General features: G+C 38.0%; 2 protein-coding genes across 2 annotated transcripts; one reads left to right on the top strand and one right to left on the bottom strand.

The window, feature by feature from the left end:
- Window positions 1–217: 217 nt before the first annotated feature.
- Window positions 218–10,146, top strand: LOC119192444 (the record flags this gene model as incomplete). Its single annotated transcript, XM_037446260.1, is given in 7 exon segments — window positions 218–412; window positions 833–977; window positions 1,305–1,482; window positions 2,229–2,369; window positions 2,716–2,867; window positions 3,753–5,394; window positions 5,603–10,146. Coding segments are annotated over 7 exon segments (3,113 nt in total), but the record flags the coding sequence as incomplete, so codon positions are not given.
- A 1,523-nt stretch (window positions 10,147–11,669) lies between these two features.
- On the bottom strand, window positions 11,670–13,668 carry LOC119192440 (homeobox protein MOX-2-like). The gene is made up of 3 exons (XM_037446248.1): window positions 13,398–13,668; window positions 12,385–12,536; window positions 11,670–11,815 (listed from the first exon to the last, which is right to left on the bottom strand). The coding sequence occupies exons 1-3, from the start codon at window positions 13,666–13,668 to the stop codon at window positions 11,720–11,722; spliced, it is 519 nt and encodes a 172-aa protein (XP_037302145.1). The 3' UTR covers window positions 11,670–11,719.
- Window positions 13,669–13,951: the final 283 nt, after the last annotated feature.

Genomic DNA, 13,951 nt, shown 5'->3' with positions numbered 1-13,951 from the left:
TATCTACGGTAGTCTAACCAAGAGAATAAAAAATCTCGCCATGTTTTAGTAAAATGTGGAACAAAATTCTTGTAATGGCAACGTTAACTTTAAAATATATAAGCAAGAGTGCCGGCCGTAAAGCAGGTTTTTTTATTTTCTGGTCAGCCTATAACAACTAACTTTAAAAATATTTCTAAAATGTTCACAATTTAACCAACTATGTTTTTAGAAACAGAAGTTGTCCCGGAACCTGCTGAAGCTAAGGAAGGCAACCTGGTGATCCCGGAGAAGGCGTCTTCGTTCAGCATCCATCCTGGGAGGCTGTGCATGGACCAGTGCTTCTACTGCGGCGGCAAGTTCGGCCTCTTCGACACGCCGTGCCACATTGCGCAAATCAAAAGCTCTGAGAGGCAGAAGAAGATTCTCGACAGTGAGTTACTTTTATCTTTTTTATAAAACTTCAATAGGGAACTTGTATGTGCATGTGTGCTGAGGTTTTGGGTACGAGCCTGGGTTGAGTAAAATGATATTGGGATTATAGAATCTGCCAAGGGTTTGGTATCGTCCAGAAAATGCAGTGGCTCATGAAGTGTGTCGCGATTCGGGATCAGTCTGTGTATATTCGGTTCAAATAGGCATATTTGTGTATATAGGCGAGGGATAATCGTCTCTCGTCAGTTCACAGTATCTGGACCCCACTCTTACCATGATCTTGCCGTGCCATATATAGAAAGAAAAGACCTGACCCTATGTATTGTTTAATTTTATAAAATAGACTTAGCATAAAAGTAATCTTCTGTTAGTTATATATTGCGTATGTACATGTTATTCAAGCTGTGTTGTTGTGCAGACGAGGAGAAGCTGACGATCGACAGCTGCCTGTGCGACGCGTGCTACCGCCACGTGGACCGCCGCGCCAACTGCCCCTCCTACCGCAAGCGCCCGCCCGGCCGCCAGCCCGACGCGCCGCCGGGGCAAGGAGACAACAACCTTGTGTACGGAACGTTTTCTTTAATACCCTACAGAGCAGACAAGTTGACGGTGCAGTTACTGGTAAGTGGTCACCCTCGCCATGGACACCGGCAATGCTAAGGCACAGCCAAGCTGGTCATATTACTGATGGTATTATATGCATCCTACAAACCCATCATATTTGCCCACCTGTGTCGCGATTCGGGATCGGGAGGTAATCTATCAATTAATATAATACACACACACAATTAATATATACATATTGACACGCTATTAATCATCAGGAGCATCGACACTGTCATGCCCATTTAAAAAAAATGTCTTATTTATGACTGCTCTTTCGTCTTCAGGCAAACAGAGAAGCCAGTGAGCCCTCCGCTAGAAGAGGAGAGCGAGGAGGAGCCTACCACTCCAGGAGTGACCTCGGGGCGCGTGGCCACGTGTCACACGGAGGGTTGCGTCGCCGCCGCAGACTACTCCATACGACGGAAATGGCTCATTAAAATGAGGAGCAGTGTTAATAAAGTGGTATGTGATAGAGGATATTTGTTTTAGCGTTATTATAGTGTATGTAAGCGGCGATAGCCTAGTTGGTTGTGGAACGGACTGCCAAGACGAATGTCCATACGTTCAAATCCCAAGGGTACACACCTCTGACTTTTCTAAGAAATTATGTATGTATTCTTTATGAATTATCGCTTGCTTTAACGGTGAAGGAAAACATCGTGAGGAAACCTGTATACGTGAGAAGCTCTATAGGAATTTTCGAGGGTGTGTGAAGTCTACCAATCCGAATTGGGCCAGCGTGGTGGACTAAGGCCTGATCCCTCTCAGTAGTAGAGGAGGCCCGTGCCTAACAGTGGGACAGTATTATAGTGTATGTAATGTTATAGTTCAATTATCTAAAGCTGGCTGTATAACACATTGACATCACGCATGTAGTGAATGAATATATGGTCAGTCGTTATGGCAACGCAACGCAGACGCATCAAAGTAATATAGCAATGTTCTGTTTGCACCTACGCATTTGTTCCTTAAATTATAATGTATATATGCTGTGTAATTTTTATTTGTGAGTACTATGAATGCCAACTTTAGTTAAACAAATCCTTTTCAAATCAGATAATCTTAGCTTCAAACTTATAGGTATTAAATATGAGAATGTATGGGCCTTCTGTCTATAACCAAGCTTACTATAACTGGCGTACACTTAAAAACAAACGCTTTCAAATTAAATATTCGTTTTATTAAGATGAATGTGTTTTTGTGTGCAGTTGAAGCTGAAGTGCGACTACCCGGGGCTGCACACGCTGCCGCTGTGCGCGGCTCATCACCGTGCACTCGCGCCGCTCATGGCCTGCGCGCTCTGTCGCCGCCGCCTCACCAAACACCACAACCTGCACTTCATCAACCACGTCAGTACACTATGCTCTACGCTTCAGTCTCTCGAGGAAGGGATTCCATTTGGCTACATATTGTCGCTGAATATACTCGCCTGACAGACGATCAAATAACAAGCGATTGACGAGTGATTTGATAATAACGCGTTTACAACTACATGTATTTTAGTCGAGGCGTATACTAAGTAACACGCGTTTAGCTGCTCTAGCGCTAAGTGGAACACTAAGCTCCTAAGCAACTACTTACAGAGGACCATGAACAACTAACTTGCTTAACACCAAATTAAACCAAGTAAGAAAAAAACAACGAATTCTTGAAAATAAGATTTTGCAACTAAATATAACATTTTTTAATTGTCAGGGCTTCCTGGAACTGAACCCGCTCCTGACCCGCGAGGGCGTGCCGGTGCAGTTCAGCGAGCGGCCGGTGCTGTGCAAGGGCTGCCGGTACTACTGCACGCTGCTGCAGCGGCCCGGACACAACGACCACTACGCACGCGCATACCGGAGGAAGTGAGTATGACCTAGCTCAAAAATTGCAATAATAACTATTTGTCACTAAGCGATAAGATTAATTTTGGCTGTTTCCATGTCGCCACGAGTTCGAGAATAAATCAATCAAAATACGAAATTTGACAAAAAAATTGTTCTCTGATTATAAATTGATAACATACACAGTTTTAGGGGTCGTTTCACAAGATTCATGTAAATTTTATTTGTCAGTTATCATATTAAATAGCTAAAATCACAGATATTATTACTCTTTGGTTTATTCATTCTGCACTACACAAAGACTGCCTCGGTGGCGAAGTTGTATTGCATGTCCGGTACAATAGCGCTCTGAGGTCCTGGGTTCGAATCCCGGGTTGGGCAAAGTGATATTTGGGTTTTTCTGCTCAGTATCAGCCCGGAGTCTGGAATTTGTGCCCGATATGGCGATAGGCTCGCCCCCTATCACATCATGGGACGGAACATACTTGGCGAAAAGTGGGTGCCCTAGTTGCGCCTCTGCATACCCCTTCGGGGATAAATGCGTGATGTTATGTATGTATGTACTACACAAATATAAAGATCTTAAAGCTATTTGCCTTCTTTAACTGTATCGTCACGTCACGCGAGTCACGTTGTGGCGTAGAAATAGGATATTTTTATAATTATAGTTGATCCTCTAGTTTGATTTCAAATAGCATGTTTTTCTAAAAATATACAAATGATTCCGTCATGCCAGGACAGTCAATTTATAATATATTTGATGCATATTTATTTTTTGTTACTTTTACTTCTCAGTCAAATGATATCAAATTGTTATCCTCTTTAAAGTTGTCATTTAAACAGTCTCAAAACAGATTTTAAATTAATCAATGTCAGCCCTGTAAACTTGCAAATCCTGTATTCCAGATTACTACAAGTTTACAACATAGAAGTCCCACCAGAACCTGAACATGAGGGTGAAGAAATGACAACACTAGAGGACCCCAACAATCTGATCAAACCAAGTAAAAAGAAGCAGAGAACCAAATCCAAACAGAGAAAGTCCACCGAGCCTGAACAGAGTAGTGAATCTTCAGAGAAAACGAATGAGAGCACTCCAGAGAAGGAAAAGATACACGATAACAGTGAGCCTTCGAAGGAATCCACAGCTCTTAGAGAAGAGGAGGATATAGAAAGCCTCATATCGTCTAATAAGATTTTAGTGCCGGGCGCTGTGAAATCGAACGAGTCGATGACACAGAGCGACGGGTCTGAGAATGAAAACGTATGCGAGTTCGACACACCATTCCTACATGTAGATAAACAGACAGAACTACAGTACCTCCTGCAGAAGCAAAACAACCCCGCACAGTTCCTACCGAAAACGCCAAACTTGACACAAAAACAGAGGAATATCATGAAAATACAAAACGTTTCGGGAGTACAAAAACCGGGTCAACAACACAGAATTAGTGAAAAGAATGCGAAGAAAATACACAAAATAGGACAAATGGCTGTGCAGAAAGACAAAATACGTAGAGAGGACGATGACGACAGATCTCGAGATGGGATTCCCATACTTAAAAATATTAACTTGAATGACGAATGTACAATAGAAACAATACCTAACAAGAGAACTGCAGACATAAACACACTGAAAAACAAATGGCAGTTGTCAGAAAGCTTTACTCAAGTTAAGAAGAATTTGAGTGAGCTTTCAAAGAAGTTGACAATAGAGAAAGATCCAAAGAAGCCATCAGAGGCGAAATATTCGAATCCGGTGAAGAGACTAGAAACAAACCCGTCGATATCAGTGCGGGAACTGTTCCCGGGGGAGGAAGAAATGAATTTACAGTGCAACATTGAGTTCAACAATGTTAAAGGTGTAACTCCGGAAGGCTGGGAAAAGTGTAACACAATGATCCAGTATGACGTGGAGACGCGGAAGCTCTGGACGGAGCTGCAAAGGCCTTACGGCAACCAGTCCAGCTTCCTGCGACACTTGATTTTACTGGAAAAGTATTTCAGAAGTGGTGACTTGGTTTTGTCTCATAACGCGTCTCCCCACGCTGCGAATTACAGCGATTCTGTCCAAAGTAGGTTACGAGCGTATGACAATGTTGTCAACGATACACCAAGACGGAACGAACCAGCAATAAGCTTGATAGAGTTCCGCAAAAAGCCTTCGATGAACGGTAAGAGTTTACTCAAGTCAAATCAAAATGAACCGGAGAAGGATACTAAGAAATTTATGCCCCCGCCGCCGATACTTCCAAAACCGAAGGTTGTGAAGGAAAAGCCAAAATCGAAGCCCTTACCTCCCGAGCTGATTGCAATTAACACTCCTAATGCGCAGGGAAGGAAGGCGATCCAAAATGTGTTACATAATATTCAGCAACTGGTGAAGGGTGTATCGGCGTCAGATCCTACTGAGGTCGCCGCCGCGCCTCTCCCGCCTCCCAAGTTTGAAGCACATAAGGAGAAAAAGGAGAGTCCAAAAACGGAAACTCCCAAAAAGATAAAAGCTACAAGCAAGCCTTGGAGGCCTACATTGATGCCTATTACACAGGTTAGTTGTTAATTCAATACATGTTATAGTCATTAGACATAGAGTTAAATTATATATGTATTTAGCTTTTACTATCTCATTTTCACAGTTTCATAAACCTTAATTCCAAAAATATCTGTTCCTGGAAAAATGCTGTAAACTTTCATCACCTCTAATCTATCTTATTGCTGTACACTTTGGTTCTAATGTTTTTTTTTTAATTTTCCAGGAGAACTTAGCAAAAATCGCCCGCGAGCCGACACAAGTCGCAGTGGACGGACGGACTCTCCCCAGCCTGGTGCAGGTCATGTCCTCTGGCAAGCGGTACCACATCACGCTGCAGGACTACAACAAGATGTGCATCATGAGGCGAGAGAAGCTGCAGCAGCTGCGCGAAGGAGACAAGAAGAGGAACTCCACGGAGGAGACCACGGTCGTCACAGAGATACAACCCTCAACCATGCTCGGCAATGGAGGCACAGTCGTCCAAAACATTGTCGAAGAGAGACAGGAAAAGAAAGAAGTACCAGAATTAGGACAGATCGGAAATGCAGCAACTATACTGAAGAATGCTTGCTTAAAGAACATAACGATAGCTCCCATCCCGCCGAAGACGGCGACTGTGACGTCAATGACGCTCGCGTCGCCTGTGGTGACGTCACCGTCCCTGCTGGTCACGTCCACGCCCATCAAGATCCCACAACTCGGCTCGGCGGTGTCCATCACGAGCGAGACGGTGCTGACTCCGAACGCGGTGCCGGCGCAGCTAATGATGCCCAAGATCCCCAAGTCGCTGACGGTGATCCCGCAGACGATCATGGGCGGCACGGTGACGACGGCGGTGAGCACGATGGCGGGCGGAGTGGTCCCCGACCCGCAGCGTCCATAACGAAGCGTCATCGTCGTGGTGGTGTAGCGGCGAGCGGCGTCGCGCGCGACCACGTGACCACGGACCATACTGTACATTGTAGACATGCAATAGTGAGAAGTGAGCCTTAGTATCTGTATGCGTGTATATACTAGTGTTAGTGAGGACGAGCTGTGAATATGGAACCGAGCGTTAAATACATTACTCTTAAATTAGGTTTTTATTTTATTTTTCATTATTTCGTTTGTGCAAATGATATGACGGCCGTGTTGTGGCTTTGTGCGGATCCCTTTTGTTCATTTAAAACTAGACGTGTTAAGGTATTGGGTCCAATAATGGAGCTTACAATATTGTCTAAGGAATCTGACAGATGAATTTAAGTTGAGGAAGTTTGAACTCTATAATAGTCCAATAAGCTCCATTTTAAAGTTTTATTTCTGAACAAAGACATTTTATAAATAAATTTCATAGCCCATATTTGTATTTAAATGACAGCATAGCGTGAATAAAACATTAAATTATTTATAGAGATAATGCTTAGTTCTTTTTATATGAACAACTCTGGAGCATCATTCTGTCAATATGAAAAAATAATTAAATAAAACAAAATATTTATATTGAAAACCAATTTCATGTTATTATTTTTCATTAAAATAGGACTATCAAGAAGAGACTTAGATATCTAACAAAAGAATGAATAGAAACCATTCATAAGTGTCTAATTTTAGCCAAAAGCCAATGCAAAAAAATTGATTATGGCTGAAAAAAGTTAATAACATAGCATATAAAATTCAACCTTATCTACTTTCACATTCGTCTAATAATAAAACTAAACACACGTGGTTCCCATCAGTCCTACTTTTCCTGTTAAGGTAATATCACTCGTAAGAGAATTATTGAAGGTTGAGTTTCCATTGATATTTCAATTTTGCTCATAATACAGTTCCCAATGTCCTATCCTCTATGTAATAATTGAGATATAAATAGGAAGTTTTATTTCTAACTTGATAGTATAATAAGAATTACTAACATATTCATTCATTTTCATCGGCCAATGCATCAGTTTTTCACATTGGTATCAAAATTCTCTAGTCAGGCTCTATTGTGCATTTATAATTTATTTTTCAATCCAAAAAAACGCTTCGCCTCGTATCATTTGTATAAAATAATCGTATAACTGTAAAATATAGAATAATTAGTGATTAATTGAAGATATCACTCGATCATATTTTTCCATGGTTATTATATTTAAGGTACATCCATAATTGCACTAAAAGGTAGATAAATTATTTTTACAGCTTATAGGAAAGGATTAAACTAATTGATCTTGCAACCAATGTTGGTTACAATCGATTAAAACTAAGTTTATCGATTAACTAATCGAAATTGGTCGCGACGTAGTTAATGAACCATTATCGTATTAGGCACAAACGTTAAAAATATTTTTCCATTTGTAATTTCTTTGTGAATCGTACTCATGTCGAGATATTAAGAGAAATACATATTTTTTGTGTTAAACGTTTACTACACTGACCGTGTATATAGTTCAAGTATGGTGTAAACAAATTTATGTCCGCTTGGAGAAAAATTTAAACAGAAACAATAAACATGAAGTATTTAAAAGTAATGGTGATTTTTGTGCCTGACAAATTATATAACGTGACCTGACCGGAGACTATAAAAAATGGACGATAAAAGCCGCCATGACAACCCAAGATAGTTTAGTAGTTCTTTATATAAATTACATGGGGCTGTATTAAGGCATGTACACAGGCACGTCTGAGAGCATACATTTAGTATAGGTGATAAATGGCTGACAGTATAGTTTTTGGCTACAAAAGACTAGCTTACGTCTCAAAACAATGCTAGTCTAAAATACTGTGCCAAGCTTAAATCACTCCCCATTGCACTTGACTCGGGAACTGGCCAAACCAATTCAAATATTAAGGGAATGCTAACGTCATAATTATAAATGACGTCATTTCCACATAAGAAGTCTATCGACCCCAAGAGTTGGTAATATTTGTGCCTCGACCGAGGATATATTTTTTATAGACTCTGGAACAGGTGTACCACTGTAAATAATTCATTATAGCGCTAAAAATGAGAAATTCTGACGATTTTTATATATCTCTTGATGGCTCACGGTTGAAATTTTGTCCGTCTGTTTGTTTACTTTGACGTTTGGTTGGTATAATTTGGACATTGCTCTTATATAGTGGCGAAAAAGTAGTAAAGGGTGGGTTGTAGAGTATAGACCGAATAAATATTATATGGTATTACTAAGCGTACAATTTATGAGCTTTTACAAAATTTGTTACGTTAGATAATTTACGGCTTGAAATAGGATCATAATAGAATCGTTCACGTAATAATTTTGTCATTTTGCAGTTGCATTTCATTTTCCTTTTCTCTTAATTAATATAGTTATCAGAATATTGAAATTTATTTTGTTATGTGGTAATAAATACCCGGCAATACACCTTTTTGCCCATGCGGTTTAATTTACAAACCGTCCGAAGTGTCTTTCAGCTCAATGGTACAAATGAGCTTAGGTGACATTCCCGTAAGTTCCCTAAAACCAACGTAGTGTTTTCATTAGTTGTTTTATTTTAGAACCCAAGAACGGGCTGGTTTAATAATTGCCTGTATTTCCACAGAGTGTACTAAACCTTAGGCAACAAATTAGACTAAGAGATATCCATGTTCAGATATAATTAATAAGAATTTATAAATGTTCAAAGTGAAACAGCAATATTAAAATCTAAGACATAAAGTACTTACAAACAGCAATAAAGATGGCGTCCATCATGTTTTATCGTTGTTCCCGCCATAATTGTTAAATTCATCTTTACCCTAATGTCCACGTCAAAGTGTACGAACCGACGGACGGTTGTGTTAAAATATTATATAATCTATATTGTTGAAGAATTAGTATTTTATTTTTGTCCAATAACAGAAAGTTAAAGATAATGTACAGTAAACTGCCGATTTGTTAAGGCGATGTTTCTTACCATATTGCACGAAAGGATTTCACGCAACAAAAGTAGTTTTTTTGTCCGCTTTTGCTGACATAATTATATTTTATTACGATTGCAGATTTAAAGTGCGAAATTAAATGAAAAATATACTAAACTTAGACTATCCTACAGCTACAAACTTGCATAATTTTTTTCTTGTTTCAACTATCTGGGACGTGAGTTGAATTCTGCGTCAAGATCTTCAGAAACATTTTCATTGTAAGTCACATACGTCAATACTAATTAATAGTATTTTATATTAGAAACATATATTAAATGTTTTCTATTACGGTTGGTTAATGTTTTATCGAGATTGGCAAATTTTTCGTTAAGCATGTTTACTGTTTTAGTTTGTTAACTTTTTGACGCAAAAATTTTAGTATTATAAAATTGTTTAATTTGTGCAGAATTTGAACCACTTTCGTTGCAATTTTGAAAAACCAACGGCCTATTGTTGATTTTATTTTCGAAATTTGATGTAATTTATGGATCTTATCAAGATTAGGTTTTTTACAATTCAAGCAATAGATTTGAACAAGTGTCAATTACAAAGCATTCACATTTTTCCGTTTTCAGATATTAAGGAACCAGAACGTTCAGCCAAAAATGTAAAAAAACATTGCTTTAACAAATCACAATTCAATGTTATACTTGCTAGTGTTGTAATTTGAAAGAATCATAAAAAAACATTGTTGTATCATTTTTATATGTTCGTATATATGAATGGGCCGCGTTGGAAAATAGGCTGCACATAGCCCAGAAGTTTAGTTTATCTCCAAAGATAGCCTGGTAGTATACAATATTATTTAGTTTTTACGTTGGGCACGTTACTTTACACGTGCTAAAGGTATGAATTTGTGTAATAAACATATCCTTATCTCATGATTTGTGTGTTTTATTAATTACTCGTGGCTTCCTCGGCGTGAAACAGTTTTTCAGGCATAAAAACTAGCTTATACCCTTCCCACAGTCTCAAAGTATCTTCATACCAAATTGCATTGAAATCAGTTCGAGGAATTCTTGGTTTATCGCACCCAGACAGACAACTGGGACTTTGTTTTATAATATATAAAGATGCATGCATGCATGCATGGATATACTTACATATGAGTAATATTTGTCTGCTTACTCTTTTACAAATGGCGAGTTTAGTTGCCGTAGATAAAAGCCACCCGGCAATATTTGTAGCACAATATGTATAACCATATTGGAAATTATTGAAGGTTGAGGCAATTGTCCATCGCCTCGCCTAAGTAATACACGGCTAAATTGATAAACTTATCCCCGTGACGTAGTTGGTGAGTTGGTTATGAGACTAGAGGTATGTTCAATGCGACACAAATATTTGTTAGATTCACAAAAAAGTAGATTACTTACTCATAGAAAAAAATATATATTTGTCAATTTTTACAATTCACAATAGAATACATTGTTTTTATCGAGCAGTCAATATTTATGGGGCATATAGAATACAAACAAATTAAAAATAAATATATTTTATTTGATATTTAGCCTAAGATTTTGTATCTTTACGGTGTAGATTAATAAAAGGATTATATTACTAACCAAGCTATGCTGTGTAACAAATTTGTCACCTTTTTGAACTGGTTATTTTTAAGATTGAAATTAGTTACAAATCTATATCAATAAAACTTTAATATGAAAGTTATTTCTAAAGGAGTAATTAAATTAAGCCTGAAGACGATGTACACAAAACATATAAAATTATCTCAATATTTCAACATTAATTGACAGTTTGAATTAACTCGATGGGATCAACCACCAAATTGCTGGACTTTCTCTTATTTAATTACACAAACCTTATAAGAATTAAGAACTAAACTTTCGACAAGAAGTTTCTTGAATCGTCATCCTAACAAAGTACACAATCATCATATTTCACTACCCTGCGACATTTTTCATGGGCTGCAAGTTTTCTTAAAAAATACAGCTTTATGGTTACATAAATATCGTACATACGACGATAGTAAATATTTCGATGGCTCCTAAGTGAACTATAGTACTTATCTGGAAAAATAGCAACATTCACTTTTTAGCCTTTCGTTATCAAGGTACTATTTACTGCTAAACCCATTAACTTCAAAAGTTAAATGAAAAATAACTTTATTAAAAATATTTTTTTTTTTTATGGTTTGGGTAGTAAACAGTGCCTAGATAACGAAACGTTAAAAAGTAAATATCTCTATTTTTTCAGATACGATGGTTTACTCCGGAGCCACCGATATGTAGGTACTAAACTATAAAGTGGAGTAGGTATAGATTTGTGATAGTTAGAATTATTTTATACGTAATTATTTATATTTCTACTACATTATGATTTTTATGTTCTAAGAAACACACGAATATTTAATCTATAGAGGAGGTACCTACTACTTACTTATTTTACATGGAATTACAATTTAATCTATACTGCACTAGTATTAATGTTTTTTAACATTTACTCCATAGTACAATTTTCTTTCCTCTTGTTATGTTTAGAGGCGCCTTTGGTTCGCTTCCATTTCATTCTTCTGTTCTGGAACCACACCTTTACCTGATGATAGACAATAATTAAAAAAAAAACATACAAATACAAATGCCCGTTATAGTAAGTCCGGGTTATCACTCAGAGGCGGCTCTAGCTCATGCGCCGCCCGTGTGCAATCAATTCGTTCGCGCCCCCTAGGAGACAATGGAATCTTTAATAAATTTGATACTTAATATTAAATCAAAAGTTATTGTGTAAAGAAGAAGCTCGACGGCCTTAGCACGGGCGCAGGTTGTTTGAGAGCGCCAGTGTCGCGAGCGACGCATCTCTCTTTGAAGGTGTCGTGTCTGGCGCTCCCTACCGCACTACGCCCGTGTGCAGCGCACACTCTGCACATGAGGTAAAGCCGCCTCTAATATCACTACACTAACAATTTACATTAATACGCAGAGTTGTTACAAATCCGTTAATGCAAAGTAAAAATAAATGGATGGATTGAAGCACTGTTTCATGAACATTTTGACGACTGCCAAGTTTCAATGCACTTTACGGAATTTTTCAATTCGTATCAATTCCTGAGATAAACGCGTTTAAACAAATTTTTCACCTTTATAACAAATTATAAAAATTATAACCTGTCTTTCGGTGAGATGCAAAGCTACAGCGATCTCATATCTCCTGAGCCGTGTCAAGTAGTTGGCGCGCGCGAACTCAGCTTCTAGACTCTTGATCTGCGCTTTCGTGAATGCTGTGCGCTCCTTCCGCCCTCCAGCTGGTGAACGGACTTCTACATAAAAGTAAAATAAAATCGACTCGTTTAAAACATAACTTTCCTCTAGAAATCGTTCTAGTCTCTGATAAAACGTTTGGCTCTAATTTTTCATTTTTACATAAAAATTACCATCATAGTACTAGTATTACTAAGTATTACAGTTTGCCTGAGCAATAAAATTCACAATGAATACGACAGTTGCAAGGTAGAAAGGTAAACATGATAGTCATAAACCGCACCTGCATCCAGGATGCCTCGCAAACAACGACAATAATAAAACTATTGGCGTAAACAAATGTAGCGCCGGCGCCGAAGCTCTACATCTGATCGTAATCAGACAATGGCTATTTGAATATTTACTTAGTATATTTTATCTGTGATTTATTGTAGTATTATATTTAGTCAACTTTTTTTGGCTTGAAGTTGTCATTCACGTATGTAGTTCACTTGTAGATGTGTTAGATGTTACTACATCTATAGAGATGTAGAGACATTAATCTATCCGTGTTCGTAATTTCATCTGTTAAAAGTGTATTTATCAAATCTAAAATGTAATGCCGGGACTTTTATAATTAGTGATTTATTGTAGTAGGTAGATAATACCGTCGTCACATATGCTCTACATTATACATAAAATACTTGATATTCTACGGTTAGAAAGATTGATCTAAATACTAATAAAAAAGCAACAATAATCTTATTATCTAATATTTTTTTATACAAAATACCTATCATACTCGTACTTATAAATAAGTAGAAGGAAAGTTAATTATTTTTTTTACATATTTTGAGGTTCTGGACTCCGCTTTCCGTCAGATGCAGTGGGGTCGCTTTGCTTGCCCCAAAAAAAGTAGATAAATTTAAAACATGTCTTACCATCTTCACTAAAGTTCAAATTTGATGTTCCAGCTTCGTCCGTCTCTTCCTTCACCGTGACCTGGTTATCCCCCATATCACCCCACCAATCCCCACTCTCATCCACTTCATACACATTTCGATCAGCCGAACGGTAGTCGTAGAAGAAAGGCATGTAATTCTGGGGGAAGCACTCTTGCGTCACTTCTTGGTTGTAATCCACGTATTGTTCTAGATTTTCGGGATATTTCACGTTGTTCTCAATCGAAAAAGTTTGTTTTATGAAATCCATTTTCTATTGTTGCATTTAAATTTCCAGCTATTATATTTTATTTGATGTCGAAGTTAGTCACTTTAATCGTTCTTCATGAGTTAAAAAATATTTTTAAAAAATTTCACTCTTTAATACGCCAATGATTGTGAAGATAACGCGTCCATCGTGTGTAGATTTCAGTTGTGTACAAATGCTGAAAGATTCCTTGCGCTCGCGCAGGGCGAGTAAGGCGGAGCTTCGGAACTGGGCGGGGAACGTACGTTCTATATGTCCCCTAATTTTAGTTTTGTTTTACTTTTAT

Source organism: Manduca sexta, unplaced genomic scaffold (genome assembly GCF_014839805.1).
Source record: "Manduca sexta isolate Smith_Timp_Sample1 unplaced genomic scaffold, JHU_Msex_v1.0 HiC_scaffold_28, whole genome shotgun sequence".
NCBI classification, from domain to species: Eukaryota; Metazoa; Arthropoda; class Insecta; order Lepidoptera; family Sphingidae; genus Manduca; species Manduca sexta.
Note: the sequence above shows the minus strand (reverse complement) of the source record. Positions and strands in the feature narration are given on the sequence as shown.